The 24,887-nt window shown below is 41.6% G+C and overlaps 1 protein-coding gene and 2 long non-coding RNA genes across 3 annotated transcripts in view; all 3 read left to right on the forward strand.

Annotated features, from left to right (window-relative positions):
* The window catches only part of UBA6 (ubiquitin-like modifier activating enzyme 6), a 58,386-nt gene extending 43,173 nt beyond the window's left edge, over positions 1–15,213 (forward strand). The window contains exons 29-34 of the mRNA XM_014943123.1: positions 5,238–5,355; positions 6,305–6,498; positions 7,624–7,751; positions 9,807–9,894; positions 10,273–10,367; positions 12,671–15,213. Of these exons, the coding sequence (XP_014798609.1) occupies positions 5,238–5,355; positions 6,305–6,498; positions 7,624–7,751; positions 9,807–9,894; positions 10,273–10,367; positions 12,671–12,806 (759 nt within the window). The 3' untranslated portion in view covers positions 12,807–15,213. The remainder of the gene's footprint in view (positions 1–5,237; positions 5,356–6,304; positions 6,499–7,623; positions 7,752–9,806; positions 9,895–10,272; positions 10,368–12,670) is intronic.
* On the forward strand, positions 133–2,448 carry LOC106888697. Its single transcript, XR_001412159.1, has 4 exons — positions 133–197; positions 303–366; positions 1,201–1,270; positions 2,386–2,448. It is a non-coding gene; the product is annotated as an uncharacterized LOC106888697 (long non-coding RNA).
* Positions 15,214–16,058: 845 nt separating the features above from the next.
* On the forward strand, positions 16,059–20,460 carry LOC106888684. The gene is made up of 3 exons (XR_001412153.1): positions 16,059–16,153; positions 16,532–16,626; positions 19,063–20,460. It is a non-coding gene; the product is annotated as an uncharacterized LOC106888684 (long non-coding RNA).
* Positions 20,461–24,887: the final 4,427 nt, after the last annotated feature.

The following is a 24,887-nucleotide window of genomic DNA, read 5'->3' on the forward strand; positions in this document are numbered from 1 at the left end:
CTTTAAATTACTTCAGCTATGTATTGGTGGGTCCTAAAAGCTCTATCAAGATTTCCCATCATTACTAGAAAGAAAGCTTGACTTAGTGTGGTCATAACAATATGTATATGACAAATTACTAAAGCTACTCTGGCTTTTCCTCTAGGCTCTTCAGCTCCTTCATTCATTTCCTCTTGATACACGATTAAAAGATGGAAGTAAGTACAAATGCCCCTTTGTGCCTGTTGTGAGTTCACGGCCTACGTCACGCATTGCTCTTCCTGATTCCTTAGGATTTCATCTTAAGTCTCTCTTCTTACCAGGTTTGTTTTGGCAGTCACCAAAGAGGCCACCTTTCCCAGTGAAGTTTGAATTTAATGATCCTTTGTAAGTATGGTACTGCCCCTGATGTGTTTTATAGATCCCAGTAAGTGCCAGGCAATGGCTGTAAAGCCAAAATAGAAGTTGGACTAGTATTTTATAGGTTCTAGTGCACAATCTTACATTGTGCTGCCTCATACTTTCACTGCAGGTAACTTAACTTTCACTGACATGGGACTGGAGGGTGCTGTGGGAAGGTCTGACAACATCTAAGGTGAAATGGCTTAAAACAACTCATTTCGCTTATTGTGTGACTACAGAATTATGAATTGTTGCTGTCGTACCCCACTGGCCCCGCCGGCCCACATAATGAAATGCAGGATGTGCCAAATTAAATTGAATACCTAAAATGACCTAGTGGAGGGGCCCCTTTTCTTCTTCTCCACGATTTGGGTCTGACCTAGATGGTTTGGGTTTTACAGATAATTTTAAAAATTGATGTGGCTGAAGAATTGAAAGGATTTATGGGCTGCTTTGAGAAACTGTCTGGATTGCCATTTTTAGTTTGGGTGAAAACTGAGATGATGGCAAATATCAAAGTATTTCTGAGGTGAAGATTTTTATTATCATATTGATGTCATGTTAGCGTTCAGAGTTATTTTCTTGACTGCAAAGGTGAATGAAATACTGTTTTCATTAAATAACTCTTCACTCATCAAAGTCTTCTTCATATTGGGGCGGACTTCTGAGTCTCTCGAGATCTGTCATCTGTTTTGGGAATTGTTTCCCTGTGTGTGTTTTTTTTAGACCAGTTGAATATGATTGCAAAACTTCAGGTAACTGCAGTAAGAAACCAACCAACCAACCAAAAAAAAACCCTTATCTTCCTCTCTTCTTCAGGCACTACGGTTTCATCGTGAGCGCAGCGAAACTCTTTGCGACAGTGTACTGTGTTCCCTTCACAGAGAAGGTAATCCATCCTGTATCAGTGCTCCTGTCGTGTGACTTGGGTGTACGTGTTCAGTTTTGGTCCCATGTCCAGTTACCAATTCTTTCCAAGATTTGATTAAACAGATTCTTAAAGTAATCTATGCTTCAGCACTGACTGTTCGGCAACTGCTTAGGTTTAGTCTTCTTTATTTAAATCCCTAACCCAGAGAAGGAATGGGTAGTGTATTGGGTATTTTCAGTAATCTCTGAGCTCAGGAATTCTTATTTTGATGGACCTATTGCCTGTGCGATATAATAACTGAACTGGAGGATCTTTATAAGGCACTTTTTAAATTAAGTGTTGTAGCTATGGTTTGTGACCAACCAAAAAAAAACCCTTATCTTCCTCTCTTCTTCAGGCACTACGGTTTCATCGTGAGCGCAGCGAAACTCTTTGCGACAGTGTACTGTGTTCCCTTCACAGAGAAGGTAATCCATCCTGTATCAGTGCTCCTGTCGTGTGACTTGGGTGAACGTGTTCAGTTTTGGTCCCATGTCCAGTTACCAATTCTTTCCAAGATTTGATTAAACAGATTCTTAAAGTAATCTATGCTTCAGCACTGACTGTTCAGCAACTGCTTAGGTTTAGTCTTCTTTATTTAAATCCCTAACCCAGAGAAGAAATGGGTAGTGCACTGGGTATTTTCAGTAATCTCTGAGCTCAGGAATTCTTATTTTGATGGACCTATCGCCTGTGCAATATAATAACTGAACTGGAAGATCTTTATAAGGCGCTTTTTAAATTAAGTGTCGTAGCTATGGTTTGTGAGTTCTGTTTTTTACTACTCAACAGCTTCTGTGTTGCTTGTCCTTTGTTTTTCTTGTTACCCTTTTCCTTTTCTAATTGGATCTTCCTGTAAGTTGCGTTTACGCTTCAGTTCTGTTCGGTTTTCAAGTGCTGCACTCTGGTTCAATGGGGCAACTGAAATGTCACTTGGTGTTTCAGTGATGATGTTTCACTGAAACATCATGGAATATTTGTGGGATTTTTTTTGTTTTGGTGTTCTTTGAAATGCTACTGGATATCCAGTCTTTTTGTGGGGGTGTTTTTGAGTTGATGTGAACTTTAATTGGTTTTCTTCAAAACCTTAACAGGATTTGTCAGAGGAAACTATTTTGAAGATTATTTCAGCTGTGAAGGTACCAGAGTTCAGACCTTCAAACAAAGTAAGTGCAATATTTAAAAAAAAAGAATCCACAAGCACTGTCCCACATCCCCAGCTACATCTTGCTGATGAGAAATAACACTAATTAAAATGTGTTTTGGGGAAAATAGGAGTGTGGCATCCAGGACTGCTTTAACTTGATATAGCTAAGGTATCTGTGTACCAGATGCTAAATGCAAGATGTGGGGTTTTTTTGCCTTTTGCAAATTATTTGTGGTAGCATTGGTTTCCCTGCGTGAGTGTGACTGTAAGTCTGCAAGCTTTTTAAAGTTTATATGAGTCTATACTATTTCAATAATAGTAGTAAAATTTTACTGATAAGCAATTTTAAAGGAATCTAAGACTAGTGTCAATCTGTTACTTCTTTCTAGGTAATATAAAGCAAGTGTCATTACTTTTATGTTTATTTTTCAAGTGTTAATTTCAAAGCAGCTTAAGCATTATTGTGCAGTGGCTAGCATTTGGCATAATTTAAAATCAGCAAACGTTCCAGAGTCTTTTCATATTTTCTTGCCCAGTGTTAACACTTTTCTTATTAATGCTTGCCTTGTGAGACAAAACTGATATTTTGACTCAGAATCACAGAATGGTTGAGCTTGGAAAGAACCTCTGGAGACTGCCTAGTCCAATCCCCTTGCTCAAGCAAGGGCAGTTATAGCAGGTCATCCTGGAGGGTGTCCCATCAGGTTTTGAATATCTTTGAGGATGGAGATTCCACAGCCTCTCTTTTCTACCTGTGCCAGTGTTCCAACCGTCCTCACATTTTTGGTTGTGGTTTTTTTGTTTGTGGTTTTTTTTTTTTTTTTCTTTAAAGCATTTTCTTATGTTTGTTACGGAGTTCTGTGCACTTTGATTTGTGCTTATACCCCCTTGTTCCATCACTGGGCACCAGTGAAAAAGGTCTGGCTCTGCAGGACGAGAGGAAATGGCCTCAAGTTACATCAGGGGAGGTTCAGGCTGGATATTAGGAAAAATTTTTTCACTGAAAGGGTTCTCAGCCATTGGAATGGGCTGCCCAGGGAGGTGGTTGAGGCACCATCCCTGGAGGTGTTCAAAAGACAGGTTGATGTAGTGCTGGGAGGTATGGTTTAGTGATGATGCTTCTTGTTTGTTGTGTGGGTGTCTATTTTTGTCAAAGTAAGGTTGAACTGGATATCCAGTCTTTTTGTGGGGGTGTTTTTGAGTTGATGTGAACTTTAATTGGTTTTCTTCAAAACCTTAACAGGATTTGTCAGAGGAAACTATTTTGAAGATTATTTCAGCTGTGAAGGTACCAGAGTTCAGACCTTCAAACAAAGTAAGTGCAATATTTAAAAAAAAAGAATCCACAAGCACTGTCCCACATCCCCAGCTACATCTTGCTGATGAGAAATAACACTAATTAAAATGTGTTTTGGGGAAAATAGGAGTGTGGCATCCAGGACTGCTTTAACTTGATATAGCTAAGGTATCTGTGTACCAGATGCTAAATGCAAGATGTGGGGTTTTTTTGCCTTTTGCAAATTATTTGTGGTAGCATTGGTTTCCCTGCGTGAGTGTGACTGTAAGTCTGCAAGCTTTTTAAAGTTTATATGAGTCTATACTATTTCAATAATAGTAGTAAAATTTTACTGATAAGCAATTTTAAAGGAATCTAAGACTAGTGTCAATCTGTTACTTCTTTCTAGGTAATATAAAGCAAGTGTCATTACTTTTATGTTTATTTTTCAAGTGTTAATTTCAAAGCAGCTTAAGCATTATTGTGCAGTGGCTAGCATTTGGCATAATTTAAAATCAGCAAACGTTCCAGAGTCTTTTCATATTTTCTTGCCCAGTGTTAACACTTTTCTTATTAATGCTTGCCTTGTGAGACAAAACTGATATTTTGACTCAGAATCACAGAATGGTTGAGCTTGGAAAGAACCTCTGGAGACTGCCTAGTCCAATCCCCTTGCTCAAGCAAGGGCAGTTATAGCAGGTCATCCTGGAGGGTGTCCCATCAGGTTTTGAATATCTTTGAGGATGGAGATTCCACAGCCTCTCTTTTCTACCTGTGCCAGTGTTCCAACCGTCCTCACATTTTTGGTTGTGGTTTTTTTGTTTGTGGTTTTTTTTTTTTTTTTCTTTAAAGCATTTTCTTATGTTTGTTACGGAGTTCTGTGCACTTTGATTTGTGCTTATACCCCCTTGTTCCATCACTGGGCACCAGTGAAAAAGGTCTGGCTCTGCAGGACGAGAGGAAATGGCCTCAAGTTACATCAGGGGAGGTTCAGGCTGGATATTAGGAAAAATTTTTTCACTGAAAGGGTTCTCAGCCATTGGAATGGGCTGCCCAGGGAGGTGGTTGAGGCACCATCCCTGGAGGTGTTCAAAAGACAGGTTGATGTAGTGCTGGGAGGTATGGTTTAGTGATGATGCTTCTTGTTTGTTGTGTGGGTGTCTATTTTTGTCAAAGTAAGGTTGACGGTTGGACAAGATGATCTTTGAGGTCCCTTCCAACCTAGAAGATTCTGTGATTCTGTACTTTCCCTGCGTCAGATATTTATACACGTTGCTAAGATCCCACTGAGCCTTCTCTTCTCCAGGCTGAACTCTCCCAGCAATCTCAGCTTCTCCTTCTATGAGAGATGCTCCAATCCTTTGATGATCTTTGTGGCCCTTGGCTGGACTTGCTCCATTAAGTGTGTGTCTCTCTGGAACTGGGGAGGAAAGACTGGAGGGAAGGCAGGAAATCTAGTACGCTTCACACTTGTGCTGTACAAAGTTCATGTTTTATTACTCAAGCACTGCACACACTTACAGGTTGTACAGACTGATGAAACTGCACGAAAACCAGATCATATTCCAGTCAGCAGTGAGGATGAAAGAAACGCCATCTTCCAGCTGGAGAAGTCTATACTGTCCAATGAAGCTCTGGAAAGTGAGTAGTGCCAACTGGTTTCATAGCTCAGTAACACCTTGCAATTGCACTGCCAGTAGTATGACATTCAGGTCTTTGAATAAAGCAATTTTGTAATTCTACAAGAAGCTGATAGCTAAAGCTTTCTGAAGTGCCATGCAGGTAACTGTCCTTATTGACATTACTCTGTATTTCTGAGATTCTTGCAAGTTTTAGGGTTCTCTGTTCTGCTTGCATGTAAGTAGAACCCTGATGACAGCAAGCAGGCAGCAGGGGATTGAACTCTTCAGGAGGGAAAGGGTGCTGGCATGATCCCAGATGGACTGAAAGTGATTCTGGTATGAGAAGGTTGAGAATTACTACTTACAGCCATCAATCTGAAATGATCCTATATTGTGAAGGCTGTTAAGAGTCTTTGCCAGCATCTTCTAGTTGTGTTAAAACGAGGATGTTCGAATCTCATTTTTGTGGCTGGCCACGTGAAGAGGTCGTTGGGCAACTACCACATGTGTTCTCAGGCTAAAAATGCACACAGGGGAGAAAGATGAGCTTGGCTGTAACCCATCCCATGGAGTGTCAGCTCTAACCTCTTGGTCTCCCGTGCCACTGAATCCACAGTGCAGGGATTAGAGATGACCAAAGCTAACAGAGGGAATTCTCACAGAATGGAGCTAGAGCGAGGTGGGGTGTACAAGAAACATCCACAGGACTGTCCAAAATCTGTTCCTGGTGTTGGAAGGAAAATAAAATTATGAACTCTATTGATATTTCTTTCATCACTCTGATATTGTTAGGGGCATTCCTGCTTTTAGCATGGGAAAGCAAGTTGTAAGGCAGGCACCAGGCTCCAGAATGTGAAATTTTTTATTTGCTAAGATTCTAGTTCCGTTTAACTGATGTGTAGGACATCAACAGTTTTCTAATAATAATTTTTGCTCTTTTTTTTTTCTTTCTTCTTTTTCACGAGCAGATGACTTGCAAATGAAGCCCATCTCCTTTGAAAAAGACGACGACAGCAACGGGCACATAGACTTCATAACAGCAGCGTCAAACTTGCGAGCCAAGATGTACAACATCGAACCGGCAGATCGGTTCAAAACAAAGCGCATTGCTGGAAAGATTATTCCTGCAATTGCAACAGCTACTGCTGCAGTGTCAGGGCTGGTGAGTGCACTTGTTAAAACACACATTTCTTTCTCTTGCTGTTTATTGCCTAAAAACACTGTTGGCTGGACGTTGATTAACGCTACCCTGACAGAGCCTCGTTAAAGAAATGAGTTTATTTCAAACTTAATAATCTCTTTTTTTTTTTTTTCCTCATGTACCAAAATGAAAGGTCGCTTTTGGTTCTAGATGTGGAAAGCTCTTGGTGTTTTTACTTTTGATTTGCTGACCAGAAAGAGGAGCTGGAGATGAGCATTTTGGTTTCTTTTCTGCCATTAAGAGTGCCGCTGCCAAGAGCGGAAAGGATCTGGTTGTAGTAGTTCCCATCCATGCATCTCAGCAGAACTGCATGCTTTGTGGGGGTGACTGGAATGAAACAACTTTGGAATTCCTACATTAGGAATGCTTTTGAATATTTTAAGTATTTCCATTAGCAGCAAGAGACTTTTTCTGTGGTGTATTGGGTTGCATTTCCAGATGTGATTTACTCTGCCAACTGGACAAAGGCTGATCTCATGAACAACTTACCCTCTAATTGCCAGTTACTTAACTAAGCTAGTGTTGATAGCAGAGTATCTAAGACCTGTGTTTGGTTTCACGGAGTTAAAGAAATGAGTTTATTTCAAACTTAATAATATTTTTTTCTTTTCTCATGTACCAAAATAAAAGGTCACTTTTGGTTCTAGATGTGGAAAGCTCTTGGTGTTTTTACTTTTGATTTGCTGACCAGAAAGAGGAGCTGGAGATGAGCATTTTGGTTTCTTTTCTGCCATTAAGAGTGCCGCTGCCGAGAGCGGAAAGGATCTGGTTGTAGCAGTTCCCATCCATGCATCTCAGCAGAACTGCATGCTTTGGGGGGGTGACTGGAATGAAACAACTTTGGAATTCCTACATTAGGAATGCTTTTGAATATTTTAAGTATTTCCATTAGCAGCAAGAGACTTTTTCTGTGGTGTATTGGGTTGCATTTCCAGATGTGATTTACTCTGCCGATTGGACAAAGGCTGATCTCATGAACAACTTTACCCTCTAATTGCCAGTTACTTAACTAAACTAGTGTTGATAGCAGAGTACCTAAGACCCGTGTTTGGTTTCATGGAAGTATGGGGTTCTTATTTACTGCAGGTTGCACTGGAACTCATCAAAGTTGTGGGTGGCTACCCAGCTGATGCATACAAGAACTGTTTTCTGAACTTAGCCATTCCCATAATGGTCTTCACAGAAACTGCTGAAGTAAGAAGAACAGAAATCAGGTAGGAAAGACAGCAGCAGAAGGGTGGTGTTTGGAAACCTGGTGATTGATGCTTAGAACTTGGTGAGCCCTTGCAACAAGTGTGAAGTTTGTACAGTTATTAAATCCAGATAAACAGATTAAGGCCTTAAGTGCTCATGGAGCAGAACGATGGAACAGTAGATGTGATTTACTCTGCCGATTGGACAAAGGCTGATCTCATGAACAACTTTACCCTCTAATTGCCAGTTACTTAACTAAACTAGTGTTGATAGCAGAGTACCTAAGACCCGTGTTTGGTTTCATGGAAGTATGGGGTTCTTATTTACTGCAGGTTGCACTGGAACTCATCAAAGTTGTGGGTGGCTACCCAGCTGATGCGTACAAGAACTGTTTTCTGAACTTAGCCATTCCCATAATGGTCTTCACAGAAACTGCTGAAGTAAGAAGAACAGAAATCAGGTAGGAAAGACAGCAGCAGAAGGGTGGTGTTTGGAAACCTGGTGATTGATGCTTAGAACTTGGTGAGCCCTTGCAACAAGTGTGAAGTTTGTACAGTTATTAAATCCAGAGAAACAGATTAAGGCCTTAAGTGCTCATGGAGCAGAACGATGGAACCACAGTTCATGGTCATACTCCAATTAAACATTATAGATATTCAGCATTATTTTTTTGTTGTTCTTTAAACTTGGAAGGTCATAGATCACTTAGTGCTTGCTATCAAACTTTATTCCACGTACTTCTAAAGGTGTAAGTGATACTCTTAGTACCACCAAAGGTGCCCCATGCCATATTGCTTAAGAACTTCCTGTTTGGAAAATGCAACACATACTCTTCTGTCCTAATTTGAAAAATAGTGGTTTTAAGGGTTTAGTTTTATTTTAGGTGGAAGCTGTTGCTAGTGAGGCTTAAAAAAAACTCTAGATGAGTTAGATATGTGGGATGGTTATTAATAAACATCCTGTCTGCACAGACTGAACACACCTCTGCATCTTGGTCAGTACAAGAGCTGGTTTTCCGTAGGTCTGAAAACTCGGTGTGTTCCTTGCCAGGTACCACGTTTACCCAGACTTCTTTCTGTGTCTTGTGCTTAGCCAAGGCAAAGGGCTGGAGAAATGGCAGCAGAAGTCACGGATGGAAGCCATGCACCTCACTCGTAGAGAGAAGCAGTAATACATTTATTGATATAAAACGAGAAACTTAACAAAGTTTGATGGTAAATGCGACAGTTAACAGGATTCGAGATGGCAAGGCACACTTGGCTATTTATTGCACAGAGGAAATGGTCAGAGTGAGCTGTCAGGGAGACCTTCCTGATGAGTCACGAGGCTCAGAAAGAACCCCTTTGCTTTCTAAACTCCTTCTCAGAGAGGAGTCTGCGGGCAGCTGGATCCAATCCTAGTCTCAGACTTGGTCAACGGTTTATGTCTAAAGGATTGTATATGCACAATCAATTCTTTATATCACTTAGCTAAGATTTCAAAGTTTAGTGTGCCATTAGTCACTTAGCCAAGGATCTGTTGTGGCAAGGAATCTCTCAAGAAGTAGACGTAACTTTGAGCAGCATCCCTGCTCAAGGGGAGATCCTGGTGTGCGTAACCTTGAGCGGTGTCCCTGCTCAAGGGGAGATCCTGGTGTGCAGCCCACTGCTGCTCAGGAGAGCACAAAGGGCTCTTGGGCTGCCCACTATTTGTGGGGGTAAGATGATTGACCTATAATCATATTTGCATATTGACCACAGTGCCAGTGTTGCTCGAGTTAGCCCTTGGCTGTTGTGTTACATGCCTCACCGAAACCACGTTGAGCTGGGTGCAGCCATCACCACTAGGTGCACCCATAGTGAGCACCACGGGTGGTCACCCCTTGGGCAGAGATACAGGAGATAAAGGCCAGGTTAGTGCCTGGGAAGGGGGAGCACGTCCTTCCAGCAGAGAGGGAAGAGATCTTTGCTCAAGGTAAAATAGCAAGTTGCTAGAAGACACAGCAGTTCTTCAATACCCATTTGAAGGAGATGCCTGAGTTCACATTCTAAAATAACAAACAACTTCTCTCTCTCTTTTTTTTTTTTTTTAAACAGAAATGGGATATCATTTACCATCTGGGACAGGTGGACAATTTATGGGAAAGAGGATTTTACTCTGTTGGACTTCATAAATGCTGTCAGAGTAAGTGCTGTACTGGGTTAATACAAGACAAGAGGAAAGGGTTTTCTTGTTTTGGGTTGTTGGTTTGGGGGGTTGTTTTGGTTTTGTTTTTTTTTGTTCTTTTATCAAGTTATCATTCAAACCAGAGTAATTCTGGAAAGAATTAACGTCAACAGCAATGTCTCCTAAGAAAATGCGTCCAATTCTACTTCCAGATTGTTAATTTAATTGACTCAAATGTATCTTAATAGAACTTCTGTCAACACCTATGAATTAGCAAGCTTTTTGATTGGGATCCTAACAGTTTTGAATAATTATTTGTAGTATTAACAGTGGTAGGATCTGCTGGTTTGTGCAGTTGTTCTAGTCCTTAAACAAATTTCAATTTGTGAATTTCAGGAGAAATATGGAATTGAACCAACTATGGTTGTACAGGGAGTCAAAATGCTGTATGTTCCTGTGATGCCAGGTCATATTAAAAGGTTAAAGCTGACGTAAGTATAACTGGAAAATGTATTGCAGGATGTGAGTGCCCGTTCAAATTATGTTCAGTGGTTGTATCGTAAGAACGTGTGTCTGGCAGCAGTGTTTTCTCTCAAAGTGGTCGCTAGTCATAAGTATTTGGGAAAGAAAAAGGTAATTTCTTCTTTTGGAAGAAAAAAAAAGAGTGAATTAAATTCTGTGGTAAGGACAGGAGACTTGCAAAATGCCACTCTAACTGATGAATACCATAATGAGGAACCCAAAGAAGTCTGACAGTAAGTTTTTTTTTGGGGAAAGAGCCTACCTTGGTTCAAGCAGAATAAGGCTAATTGGACCTTTTTTAAACTGACTTAAAACTCATGGTGATACTTAGCTCTGAAAGAATGAGAACGCTTATTTGCGAGGGAGTTAATGTATTGGTTGCAGATTGGGATTTCTGGGAACCTGTTCAGCTCATAATAATTCCTTGAGATTCTAGCTCACTTGAGTGCTTTTAAAAATGAAGATGCTCACAAGGTCTGGCAGTGCTGCTCCACTGACAGGAAATACCAAACTGGATGTTTGGGAGGGTGTGAGGAGCATCAGTTTTTGACTGATAGGCTTTTGCAAAGTAACGGGCAGATCTCACCCAGGTTTGGTTCTACCTTAGATGTTGATTGAACTTCTTTAGCTCAAAAGCTGTTCCTCGCAGCTGCTGTGAAGTATATGGTGGTCAGTGCTCATGGGCTTTGCTAGAGCACGTAGAGGCTCTAGCATTTACCACAGGTTGATCAGTACTGTTTCAAAACTCTGCTAGTAGGTAACATCAGGCAAAGTAGTTTGTTATGGGCAAGCTACTTCAAACTTCCAGGGAGAGAAGAGCCTCTAAGTTGGTATTGCCTTTAGAGAGGCACACCAAGATGAGAACTTCCAGCCTATCTCAACATAAGTTGTTCATATTCCTTCTCCTACAGCTGGATGAATCATTCTGAATGAGCAGGGTGTGTAATGAAGTCAAAGGCAAGGTGTGAAGCTGCCTTCTTGTGAATATCTGGATTTCTTATTACCCTTGAGTTCAAGCATTTCATGTAGTCACAGCAACTTGGGGTTCTGTTTTACATGATATTTGCACACCAAACTCTGGTCTTGCTTGTGTGTATTTTTTTTTTCCATAAGGTTATTTTAAATCTTTCTCTCCCTGTAATACGACAAGCCTTACAAGACTCTGTCTTCGTTTCACAATCACAGCACTGACTGGTAGCACACTCCTTAAAAGCAAGTTAGGAGTCCTTAAAAGCAAGCTCTGTAGCTTGGGCCTTCCTCATGCAAACGGATATCACCTCACTATCTCTGCTGAGAAGATTAGAGACATAGTTAGGAGCCTTGCTCTGTAACTTGGGCCTTCCTCATGAGGATATCACCTCACTATCTCTGCTGAGAAGAGGCTTTGTGTTCTTCTAAGGGAACAAGTACTTTGGGGAAAGCCCCTTTCTGAGCTGTGTGCTAAATTATAGCCAGAAGGGAAATCCTTCTCTAAGTGACCTGTGAGGAATAGAAATGAGTGACTGTATTCCCCCAGCCCCCAGCATTTGAGCTGGCCTCAGTAATTAGTGCTCTGAGCTGGCAAGGAACTAATTTTGAGACATACAGGGATACATAATGGAAGTGAGGTGGATTGACCTTCTACTTCAGTGTTTTATTATGCAACTTCCAAGCAATAGCTGGAGCTTTTGAGACTGTAGAGAGCAAGATTAAACGCACAGTGTGGTCGTGAAGGAAGAAGTCGCGGATCCTGTTTGGTGTTTTTTTTCCCCCCTCGTTGCTATTTGCCTTCAAAATTCAAGGACTTAAACAAGTCTTAACTTCAGTAGAATTACTTTCCAACTGTGGTCTGCACTGGAGTGGTTCTCCCTAATAACATTAAAACCAGCCATTATGGTATACCGAGAACTTAGTCCTCATTGACCAGAATCCTGCACAGAAAGCTAACTTTGCCTTGTGCCTCAGTAGTACACCAAAAAAGAAATGACATTGGTGAGGGATCCCATCCAAAACTGGCCATTTTGTCTTTTGTGCTGAGCACTTGTTAGTGAACAGTGTAGTAGCTCACTAACGGGCTAAGTTCATCAAGAAATTGGAATACCATTTGCTGTACCTCAGGTGGAGGAACAACTTGTGTGTCAAAATGAAAAGGCGGATTATTCTCCCTCTTAATCTGGTTTCTTGTATGTTGGGTTTCATCGCTGGCAGTGAAATTCATCCCGGGCTGGCCCTGATTTCCCACTGCCACTTGTCTTTTTGGTAGGTTAACCAGTTGTTCTTCATTTCCCTGTAGGATGCAAAAGCTTGTGAAACCCTCAGCTGATAAGAAGTATGTGGATTTGACAGTGTCGTTTCCTCCAGAGACCGATGGAGAGGAGGACTTGCCAGGGCCACCAGTGAGATACTACTTTGTTCAGGAAGACAATTGACAGCAGAGACCCAAAAGTCACTCCCGGACTATTTGTTCTGAAAGGAGTGTGCTAATTTTCAGCAATTAAAGATGGTACTATATATTTGGTTTTGGTGAAGCCTTAATTAAAACAAATGGTGAAAATCAGTGGCTTTGCACTGAAGACAAACTGGATTTATGTCTCATCTGCTCCCGTTTTCTTCAAACCTGTTTGCTCAAAGGAGGATTGGACACTCCATGAGATGGCACGTCCAGTGCAGTCCTTACCTGAAAGGCAAGATTTGCATTAATTTGTGGGGAGTTGAAGAAAGCAAGAAGAACGGTGAACCTAACAAATGGTCCCCAAGTGTGCACATTAGGCACTGCTTAGAGAAGAGTGTGCAGAAAAGGGGGAAACTGCCGTTTTATGATACTTCTGGTATTCTGAGAACATCTCAAATCCATTTCATGTGTTACTCAAAATTCTCAATTTCATTCTTGCCATCTACACGTGAGATTTGAACCCATCCAAAAGGTTTAAACTCCCTCTTAGAGGCAGACGAGCTGCTTTACTGTGGTGTTGGTGCTCTCTTCTGAGCAGTTAGTGATGCTGTGTGTCCCAACGTGGACACCCAGGGAGGCAGGTCTCGAGTTAGGTGTAAATTGTCACAGCTCCCCTGAGTCACAAGAGCTGGAATTGTTGATTTATCCCTGCTAAGACTGTTCTTTGGGGAATACTGCAACACGGGGACCGTGGAAACCTATCGGAGAGCTGAGCGAACGCTTTCAACAATAAAACTTTGCCTTCAAGAAAGAGAAAACGCTCGGTGTGGTTGACCCTTTCTGCCCTCACCAAATGAAAAAAGCTGTAGTGGATGATGACTTTAAAAGGAAGGGAAGACAAGTGACTGTGGATGTTTGTCACAGTGAGCGCCGTTCCCTCAGCTGCTCCTTTTGGTACCGTTTCCTTACAGTGAATGGTTACGCTGCACACCTGTCCACAGCACCAGTCTGAGCTGCACTGAACTCTGAGGATTTTATTGTCATTATCAGTCAATTACTAGGATATCTAAGTATAAAGCATCTGCTTAATGGGAAATAATTAGGGACTAGCTTTGCTACTGTTGTGAGGCAGAGGTGTGTTACAGAAACATCTGTGACTCCACCTTATTTTCTCTATCATTTAAACACTGGATAGTTGAGCTGGTAGTTCTTTTTTTTTTCTTTTTTTCTTTTTTTTTGTTTTTTCTCCCAATGATGACAGTGTGAAGTGAGATTAGAATAAAAGCCTGTGAACTGGAAAACCTTTTAATGTGTTTTAGCTTTAGAAATTGTGATTGCACATCATCTCCTGCAGCTCTTGCAAAAGCTACTGACTACTTAGCTATTTATCCTCGACCATAATTTATTAAAGCTTTAGGGATATCTTCACATTTAGTGAAAGTTATTGGTCAGGAATTTTACTTTTCCTTTTTTCCCTTTTTGGTTAGTTGTAGTCAGGAGTAACAGTTATGAGGCTGGGAACTTGAGCACCAAGAACTGAATAGCTGCATTCAACACAATTATTCCAATATTTGGGATTTAGTCTCACATGCGGGATTTCTTCTGGAAGTTGTATATAGTTTTACAGTCAGTCTAGTTTATAGATATAATTTTCTAGATTAATAATACTGCTTTTTAAACTACCTAACTTATTTCATTTTTTAAAAGAACTTCTTTTAGAGAAACTTTTTGAAACGGTAGAAGAGATAACTACACTTCGAGTGCAGAGAAGGCACAAGCAGACAGTAAGTCTTCACTTCTAAATAACAAAATGTATTTCACTGTGGCAGTATTAGAATGTGTACTCTTAATTGAAATCACTAATTAGTGCTAAAGATCACTTAAAGGTTTAGGTAAATTGAAAGCACTGTCACCTCTCACAGTTGGAGACAAGTGAAACTTTAAGTACACTCTGGTATGTTAGGGTGGTGGTCACATCATGCTTATGCTCTCAAAGTAACATACAAAAAAGTAAAGTATACAGTAAAGTCTCAGTATTTTGCTAGAATGTCATCTGATGGTCCTCAGGGTTTAAAGTAAATTTTCAGATGTAATTAATGGGATAGCTTTTATTAATCACAATGCATACAGCTTTGTGAGACCTTTGCCAAAAAGTCCAGGTTGAGGTTGGCAGGGACGGGGGCCAGTGCAGCTCTATCTCTCTGTGCCTGTTCTTGTGTGTATCTGCTGGAGGGATGTCTGTCCCCTGGGGGGGTTCTGCTCATCTGGGGGAAAAACTGCAAATGCACAACGGCTCTCGATATTTATTGGCAGATCTTGACATTTTTCTGGATATAAGTTAACCTAGGTAAAAATCTTACAAGTAATAACCGAAAGAGGACTTTATATGGAAAAAAACTGTGCATGTCAAGTGGCTCATTAAAATTGTTTTTCATGTTTTAAAACTTTCTGGATGTCTGATACGGAGAGAGAATGTGTTTATATTGAAGGTTGTGCAGAGTGAGCCGATTCGGTATGAATTTGTTTGATACAGCCCATTTCTCAATCCGTTGCTGCTTTTTAGTGAGCTGTCAGGGAGACCTTCCTGATGAGTCACGAGGCTCAGAAAGAACCCCTTTGCTTTCTAAACTCCTTCTCAGAGAGGAGTCTGCGGGCAGCTGGATCCAATCCTAGTCTCAGACTTGGTCAACGGTTTATGTCTAAAGGATTGTATATGCACAATCAATTCTTTATATCACTTAGCTAAGATTTCAAAGTTTAGTGTGCCATTAGTCACTTAGCCAAGGATCTGTTGTGGCAAGGAATCTCTCAAGAAGTAGACGTAACCTTGAGCGGTGTCCCTGCTCAAGGGGAGATCCTGGTGTGCAGCCCACTGCTGCTCAGGAGAGCACAAAGGGCTCTTGGGCTGCCCACTATTTGTGGGGGTAAGATGATTGACCTATAATCATATTTGCATATTGACCACAGTGCCAGTGTTGCTCGAGTTAGCCCTTGGCTGTTGTGTTACATGCCTCACCGAAACCACGTTGAGCTGGGTGCAGCCATCACCACTAGGTGCACCCATAGTGAGCACCACGGGTGGTCACCCCTTGGGCAGAGATACAGGAGATAAAGGCCAGGTTAGTGCCTGGGAAGGGGGAGCACGTCCTTCCAGCAGAGAGGGAAGAGATCTTTGCTCAAGGTAAAATAGCAAGTTGCTAGAAGACACAGCAGTTCTTCAATACCCATTTGAAGGAGATGCCTGAGTTCACATTCTAAAATAACAAACAACTTCTCTCTTTTTTTTTTTTAAACAGAAATGGGATATCATTTACCATCTGGGACAGGTGGACAATTTATGGGAAAGAGGATTTTACTCTGTTGGACTTCATAAATGCTGTCAGAGTAAGTGCTGTACTGGGTTAATACAAGACAAGAGGAAAGGGTTTTCTTGTTTTGGGTTGTTGGTTTGGGGGGTTGTTTTGGTTTTGTTTTTTTTTGTTCTTTTATCAAGTTATCATTCAAACCAGAGTAATTCTGGAAAGAATTAACGTCAACAGCAATGTCTCCTAAGAAAATGCGTCCAATTCTACTTCCAGATTGTTAATTTAATTGACTCAAATGTATCTTAATAGAACTTCTGTCAACACCTATGAATTAGCAAGCTTTTTGATTGGGATCCTAACAGTTTTGAATAATTATTTGTAGTATTAACAGTGGTAGGATCTGCTGGTTTGTGCAGTTGTTCTAGTCCTTAAACAAATTTCAATTTGTGAATTTCAGGAGAAATATGGAATTGAACCAACTATGGTTGTACAGGGAGTCAAAATGCTGTATGTTCCTGTGATGCCAGGTCATATTAAAAGGTTAAAGCTGACGTAAGTATAACTGGAAAATGTATTGCAGGATGTGAGTGCCCGTTCAAATTATGTTCAGTGGTTGTATCGTAAGAACGTGTGTCTGGCAGCAGTGTTTTCTCTCAAAGTGGTCGCTAGTCATAAGTATTTGGGAAAGAAAAAGGTAATTTCTTCTTTTGGAAGAAAAAAAAAGAGTGAATTAAATTCTGTGGTAAGGACAGGAGACTTGCAAAATGCCACTCTAACTGATGAATACCATAATGAGGAACCCAAAGAAGTCTGACAGTAAGTTTTTTTTTGGGGAAAGAGCCTACCTTGGTTCAAGCAGAATAAGGCTAATTGGACCTTTTTTAAACTGACTTAAAACTCATGGTGATACTTAGCTCTGAAAGAATGAGAACGCTTATTTGCGAGGGAGTTAATGTATTGGTTGCAGATTGGGATTTCTGGGAACCTGTTCAGCTCATAATAATTCCTTGAGATTCTAGCTCACTTGAGTGCTTTTAAAAATGAAGATGCTCACAAGGTCTGGCAGTGCTGCTCCACTGACAGGAAATACCAAACTGGATGTTTGGGAGGGTGTGAGGAGCATCAGTTTTTGACTGATAGGCTTTTGCAAAGTAACGGGCAGATCTCACCCAGGTTTGGTTCTACCTTAGATGTTGATTGAACTTCTTTAGCTCAAAAGCTGTTCCTCGCAGCTGCTGTGAAGTATATGGTGGTCAGTGCTCATGGGCTTTGCTAGAGCACGTAGAGGCTCTAGCATTTACCACAGGTTGATCAGTACTGTTTCAAAACTCTGCTAGTAGGTAACATCAGGCAAAGTAGTTTGTTATGGGCAAGCTACTTCAAACTTCCAGGGAGAGAAGAGCCTCTAAGTTGGTATTGCCTTTAGAGAGGCACACCAAGATGAGAACTTCCAGCCTATCTCAACATAAGTTGTTCATATTCCTTCTCCTACAGCTGGATGAATCATTCTGAATGAGCAGGGTGTGTAATGAAGTCAAAGGCAAGGTGTGAAGCTGCCTTCTTGTGAATATCTGGATTTCTTATTACCCTTGAGTTCAAGCATTTCATGTAGTCACAGCAACTTGGGGTTCTGTTACAAACAGTCCCAAAAGCTTTACACGATATTTGCACACCAAACTCTGGTCTTGCTTGTGTGTATTTTTTTTTTTCCTTAAGGTATTTTAAATCTTTCTCTCACTGTAATACGACAAGCCTTACAAGACTCTGTCTTCGTTTCACAATCACAGCACTGACTGGTAGCACACTCCTTAAAAGCAAGTTAGGAGTCCTTAAAAGCAAGCTCTGTAGCTTGGGCCTTCCTCATGCAAACGGATATCACCTCACTATCTCTGCTGAGAAGAGGCTTTGTGTTCTTCTAAGGGAACAAGTACTTTGGGGAAAGCCCCTTTCTGAGCTGTGTGCTAAATTATAGCCAGAAGGGAAATCCTTCTCTAAGTGACCTGTGAGGAATAGAAATGAGTGACTGTATTCCCCCAGCCCCCAGCATTTGAGCTGGCCTCAGTAATTAGTGCTCTGAGCTGGCAAGGAACTAATTTTGAGACATACAGGGATACATAATGGAAGTGAGGTGGATTGACCTTCTACTTCAGTGTTTTATTATGCAACTTCCAAGCAATAGCTGGAGCTTTTGAGACTGTAGAGAGCAAAGATTAAACGCACAGTGTGGTCGTGAAGGAAGAAGTCGCAGATCCTGGTTTGGGTTTTTTTTTTCCCCCTCATTGCTATTTGCCTTCAAAATTCAAGGACTTAAACAAGTCTTAACTTCAGTAGAATTACTTTCCAACAGATCTGTGGTCTGCACTGGAGTGGTTCTCCCTAATAACATATTAAAACCAGCCATTATGGTATACTGAGAACTTACTCCTCATTGACCAAAATCCTGCACGGAAAGCTAACTTTGCCTTGTCCCTCAGTAGTACACCAAAAAAGAAATTACATTGGTGAGAGTCTGGCCATTTTGTCTTCTCTTTTGTGCTGAGAATTTGTTAGTGAACAGTGTAGTAGCTCACTAACTAAAACCAGCCATTATGGTATACCGAGAACTTAGTCCTCATTGACCAGAATCCTGCACAGAAAGCTAACTTTGCCTTGTGCCTCAGTAGTACACCAAAAAAGAAATGACATTGGTGAGGGATCCCATCCAAAACTGGCCATTTTGTCTTTTGTGCTGAGCACTTGTTAGTGAACAGTGTAGTAGCTCACTAACGGGCTAAGTTCATCAAGAAATTGGAATACCATTTGCTGTACCTCAGGTGGAGGAACAACTTGTGCGTCAAAATGAAAAGGCGGATTATTCTCCCTTTTAATCTGGTTTCTTGTATGTTGGGCTTCATCGCTGGCAGTGAAATTCATCCCGGGCTGGCCCTGATTTCCCACTGCCACTTGTCTTTTTGGTAGGTTAACCAGTTGTTCTTCATTTCCCTGTAGGATGCAAAAGCTTGTGAAACCCTCAGCTGATAAGAAGTATGTGGATTTGACAGTGTCGTTTCCTCCAGAGACCGATGGAGAGGAGGACTTGCCAGGGCCACCAGTGAGATACTACTTTGTTCAGGAAGACAATTGACAGCAGAGACCCAAAAGTCACTCCCGGACTATTTGTTCTGAAAGGAGTGTGCTAATTTTCAGCAATTAAAGATGGTACTATATATTTGGTTTTGGTGAAGCCTTAATTAAAACAAATGGTGAAAATCAGTGGCTTTGCACTGAAGACAAACTGGATTTATGTCTCATCTGCTCCCGTTTTCTTCAAACCTGTTTGCTCAAAGGAGGATTGGACACTCCATGAGATGGCACGTCCAGTGCAGTCCTTACCTGAAAGGCAAGATTTGCATTAATTTGTGGGGAGTTGAAGAAAGCAAGAAGAACGGTGAACCTAACAAATGGTCCCCAAGTGTGCACATTAGGCACTGCTTAGAGAAGAGTGTGCAGAAAAGGGGGAAACTGCCGTTTTATGATACTTCTGGTATTCTGAGAACATCTCAAATCCATTTCATGTGTTACTCAAAATTCTCAATTTCATTCTTGCCATCTACACGTGAGATTTGAACCCATCCAAAAGGTTTAAACTCCCTCTTAGAGGCAGACGAGCTGCTTTACTGTGGTGTTGGTGCTCTCTTCTGAGCAGTTAGTGATGCTGTGTGTCCCAACGTGGACACCCAGGGAGGCAGGTCTCGAGTTAGGTGTAAATTGTCACAGCTCCCCTGAGTCACAAGAGCTGGAATTGTTGATTTATCCCTGCTAAGACTGTTCTTTGGGGAATACTGCAACACGGGGACCGTGGAAACCTATCGGAGAGCTGAGCGAACGCTTTCAACAATAAAACTTTGCCTTCAAGAAAGAGAAAACGCTCGGTGTGGTTGACCCTTTCTGCCCTCACCAAATGAAAAAAGCTGTAGTGGATGATGACTTTAAAAGGAAGGGAAGACAAGTGACTGTGGATGTTTGTCACAGTGAGCGCCGTTCCCTCAGCTGCTCCTTTTGGTACCGTTTCCTTACAGTGAATGGTTACGCTGCACACCTGTCCACAGCACCAGTCTGAGCTGCACTGAACTCTGAGGATTTTATTGTCATTATCAGTCAATTACTAGGATATCTAAGTATAAAGCATCTGCTTAATGGGAAATAATTAGGGACTAGCTTTGCTACTGTTGTGAGACAGAGGTGTGTTACAGAAGCATCTATGACTCCACCTTATTTTCTCTATCATTTAAACACTGGATAGTTGAGCTGGTAGTTCTTTTTTTTCTTTTTTTCTTTTTTTTTGTTTTTTCTCCCAATGATGACAGTGTGAAGTGAGATTAGAATAAAAGCCTGTGAACTGGAAAACCTTTTAATGTGTTTTAGCTTTAGAGATTGTGATTGCACATCATCTCCTGCAGCTCTTGCAAAAGCTACTGACTACTTAGCTATTTATCCTCGACCATAATTTATTAAAGCTTTAGGGATATCTTCACATTTAGTGAAAGTTATTGGTCAGGAATTTTACTTTTCCTTTTTTCCCTTTTTGGTTAGTTGTAGTCAGGAGTAACAGTTATGAGGCTGGGAACTTGAGCACCAAGAACTGAATAGCTGCATTCAACACAATTATTCCAATATTTGGGATTTAGTCTCACATGCGGGATTTCTTCTGGAAGTTGTATATAGTTTTACAGTCAGTCTAGTTTATAGATATAATTTTCTAGATTAATAATACTGCTTTTTAAACTACCTAACTTATTTCATTTTTTAAAAGAACTTCTTTTAGAGAAACTTTTTGAAACGGTAGAAGAGATAACTACACTTCGAGTGCAGAGAAGGCACAAGCAGACAGTAAGTCTTCACTTCTAAATAACAAAATGTATTTCACTGTGGCAGTATTAGAATGTGTACTCTTAATTGAAATCACTAATTAGTGCTAAAGATCACTTAAAGGTTTAGGTAAATTGAAAGCACTGTCACCTCTCACAGTTGGAGACAAGTGAAACTTTAAGTACACTCTGGTATGTTAGGGTGGTGGTCACATCATGCTTATGCTCTCAAAGTAACATATAAAAAAGTAAAGTATACAGTAAAGTCTCCGTATTTTGCTAGAATGTCATCTGATGGTCCTCAGGGTTTAAAGTAAATTTTCAGATGTAATTAATGGGATAGCTTTTATTAATCACAATGCATACAGCTTTGTGAGACCTTTGCCAAAAAGTCCAGGTTGAGGTTGGCAGGGACAGGGGCCAGTGCAGCTCTATCTCTCTGTGCCTGTTCTTGTGTGTATCTGCTGGAGGGATGTCTGTCCCCTGGGGGGGTTCTGCTCATCTGGGGGAAAAACTGCAAATGCACAACGGCTCTCGATATTTATTGGCAGATCTTGACATTTTTCTGGATATAAGTTAACCTAGGTAAAAATCTTACAAGTAATAACCGAAAGAGGACTTTATATGGAAAAAAACTGTGCATGTCAAGTGGCTCATTAAAATTGTTTTTCATGTTTTAAAACTTTCTGGATGTCTGATACGGAGAGAGAATGTGTTCATATTGAAGGTTGTGCAGAGTGAGCCGATTCGGTATGAATTTGTTTGATACAGCCCATTTCTCAATCCGTTGCTGCTTTTTATCAAAAGTCAGCAGGATCACACTAAAAAGGCTCCATCAAACCTGGCAAGTGAATTTTGGGGTGCTGGTCTGCCAGATCTCCAGCGTTGTCACTGCCAGTGCTAGGAGTGCAGAGGCTTGTTAGCACTACCTGGAATCTGAGAACTGCTTTTTCTCCTCTCTCCTCCTCCCTCTCTCCTCTTTATTGGACTGTTTGATGCTCTATTCTGGTGGAGCAGCTAGAGTTACCCATCTCCCTGCAGCAATGAAGAACTTACCTTTCTGCTAGAATGCTTTATGTAGCTTTCCTTCAAAATGTTATCCTTTGAAAGAGTAGTTGACTTGCAGAGATGAGGTTTTATATCGGTATTAAAGCTCTTTCTCACTCAAATGCTTTCTTATGGACTTTTCTCATATTTACACTAGGCTCTCCCTTAATTTCTTGCATTCTTAATAGTTTCAGGAATGTTTGTGGATGCAAACACGAGGCATTTAGTACCCAGCTCAGCTGTTCTCTGTGGTTAATCCCCAGGTTTCTTTAATGCTAGGAGTAGTGAGGACTCTGTGTGAAGATCATGCTACTGTTAACGAGACTGTTTTGGCAGATCTGATGGATTTAGGACTTCATATGCCTATACAAGGAGTAAAAAGTACATGTTTTCAGCTTTTTCCTCCCCCTTTTCCTATGTATGGTGAATATGTAACTGTCTATTTTAAAAAGTGCTATTCAAGAACAATGACTACATAAAAAGAACAACTCTGGCACCAGCTGGGTCTCTGAATACAGAAGCCCTCTGTGATGCACCTCATCACGGCATCTCACATCCTGAAATAATGGGAGTTGGAGCTAGGCAGAGAGTTCCTGTGTCTGTCTGACTTGCATCAAACGTAAGTAAAGCCTTTAGATAAGTTCATGTTCTTAATTTTCCTTGTGTCTTTGAAGCAAGGTGGCTGTAGGGCAGTCATTTTGAGAAAGGAACTGAATTTCAGCCGAACGCAACTGGCTTATTAGCTTGAAAGGTCCATCCATCCCTGTTAATTATGTCCTGTGTTGTAATTACAGAAAGCACACTCCGCTGCAGCACAGTGCACCAATCTAAACCTTTGTCCAGAGGTTGGTAAGTAATCACCAGACTGCTTTGAAAGTTTATTTTAGTGACCGTATCGTTTGTGTGGTGGATGAAGCAGGTAGCGTGGGTGTTTATCCACCCTGCAGAAAGCTTACTGAGGCTCAAGCTTAAAGGTGTCGTGCGTCGCCGGTAGCAGCAGCAGCAGGACTGCCTGGCTAGCCAGCAAAATCATTTTGCACAGCAAAAGTCACAGATACAGTGAAGAAGTATGAAGTTCCCCACTTCTTACAGCAGCACACAAGTTTCAGTTTCATACCTTCACAAAGGGATGGTAAGTATCTTCATGAAAAGCAAGTGCTAGCGTCTCGCACCGTGCTGTGCTTTTTATAGATACAGTGGGTTCAATGCCTTCATATGGTCACACAGCATCTATTATTTAGAAACAACCTGGGCATTCTTCTAAAATGACCTTTCCAAGCCTTGACCGACTTCCCTCAAATCCTTGAAACAAGTAATAATGAATTTTTGATTCCCAAAGGAACACGATGATTGATTTTGGTCTGGAAATAAGAGCAGCTCTGCCTGCAGCACTTCAGTGCCAACATCACAGCCCTCTTCAGCTGAGCTGTGTGAATGCTCCTGCACCTCTGTCACAGAAGAGGTGCTGTTTATTTGGCTGGGTGGTTTTTTTAAAGAAAAAAGGCAGCTAGTGGAGCTGCCTAGCTCCAGAGCCTGTGAAGGAGCATAGCTCAGCAGTGGGTACCCATCCTGTAGCATTTTATTCAGTCTGTCTGTCTGGCAGAACTTAAAGGCTAAAAATACTAAACTTGGATCTTTCTGCTTATCCCTTGAGTTGCTTGTTTTGAAGGCTGGATCCCTGGTTTTCAAGAAGATGGATGGTGTGCCTGAGGCTCGGTGGGGGTTCCCCAACTGTTTGGTGTGATCGGTGGGGCGCTCCCATGCCCTGCTGCCTTCCCCCGTTCCCAGCTGGGCAATCTTGTCTTCCCTGCGCACTCCCTGGGGCTTGCCTCAACAGGAACACTCATTTCTTTTTGTTTAGTTTCCTGAATTAGCTCACAGCAGGCTCTGATGAACACCCCTGCTGGCATGTAGGGGGGAATGTTCATCTGGGATGGAGATGCCTCGTTTTGCTTGAATTTATGCCCTCCCTCAGCTGCATCCCATGGGAAATGCTCCCACCACCTTACTCGGGATGTTCTGGGTCCTGGAAGGGCTGATGGCCCTGAGGAGAGACAGGAATCCCAGTTTAAACTACCCAGACTTGTATTTTCTGCTTTTTGGTCTGTTCTGTGCCTCTCAAAGCCCCCTCCGAGGTGAGGCATCCCTGCTGTTCCTGTGGGATGCCCAGCACTGACACTGTCACCAGTGTGTAAACAAGAACAGGGGTTTTTAAGAGGACGAGTTTATTGCGCTGTGAGCACGGGACAGAACTGAGCCCACAAACAGTCTGCCTAATTTCAATACAGTCTTTTTCCATCACATTCTGCAGGAGCAACGTCTCCTCTCTTTCCCACTCTCTTTTTTTTTCCCCACATTTAATCTTCTGCGGGAATTGGGGTTATTTGCCCCTCCCCAAATCTCAGGAGTTTCTCTGGGAGAAGCTGCATCGCATTCTCGGTTTAAGACCGACAGAGCTGTTCTAGAAACGGAGAAAGAGTAGCTTGGGGAATGCCTTCCATTTCTCTTCAATAGCACGGAGTTCCTCTGCTGCTTCCCTGCCTCTTTCCTTTATCAGGAGCGTTCCTGCGTGTGCCTGCAGCCCCCAGCTTGCTCTCAGGACACCGGGTCCTCTGCGGCGCGCGTCGGGACGACGTACGGCTTCAGGGTCCCTCGGGTTTGGGTCATAAAGTAACTGACAACATCCTGAAGGCTTGGGAGCGTCACCTGGTTCACCAAAACAAAAGCCACCAACTAAATAATAAAAAAATAAACCAGCCCACCCAATAAAACACACTACCCGTGTTGAGAATATATTATTTTCAAACATGCTGGCAGGCTGGGATCCCTAATGGCGTTCCTCAAGAAAGGATTTCCATCCAGCATTTGGGTGTGGTGAGGTTCAGGACAGCCCTCTGCAATCTACGGGGATATTTTGAC

This window comes from Calidris pugnax, unplaced genomic scaffold (genome assembly GCF_001431845.1).
Source record: "Calidris pugnax isolate Ruff unplaced genomic scaffold, ASM143184v1 scaffold16, whole genome shotgun sequence".
NCBI classification, from domain to species: domain Eukaryota; kingdom Metazoa; phylum Chordata; class Aves; order Charadriiformes; family Scolopacidae; genus Calidris; species Calidris pugnax.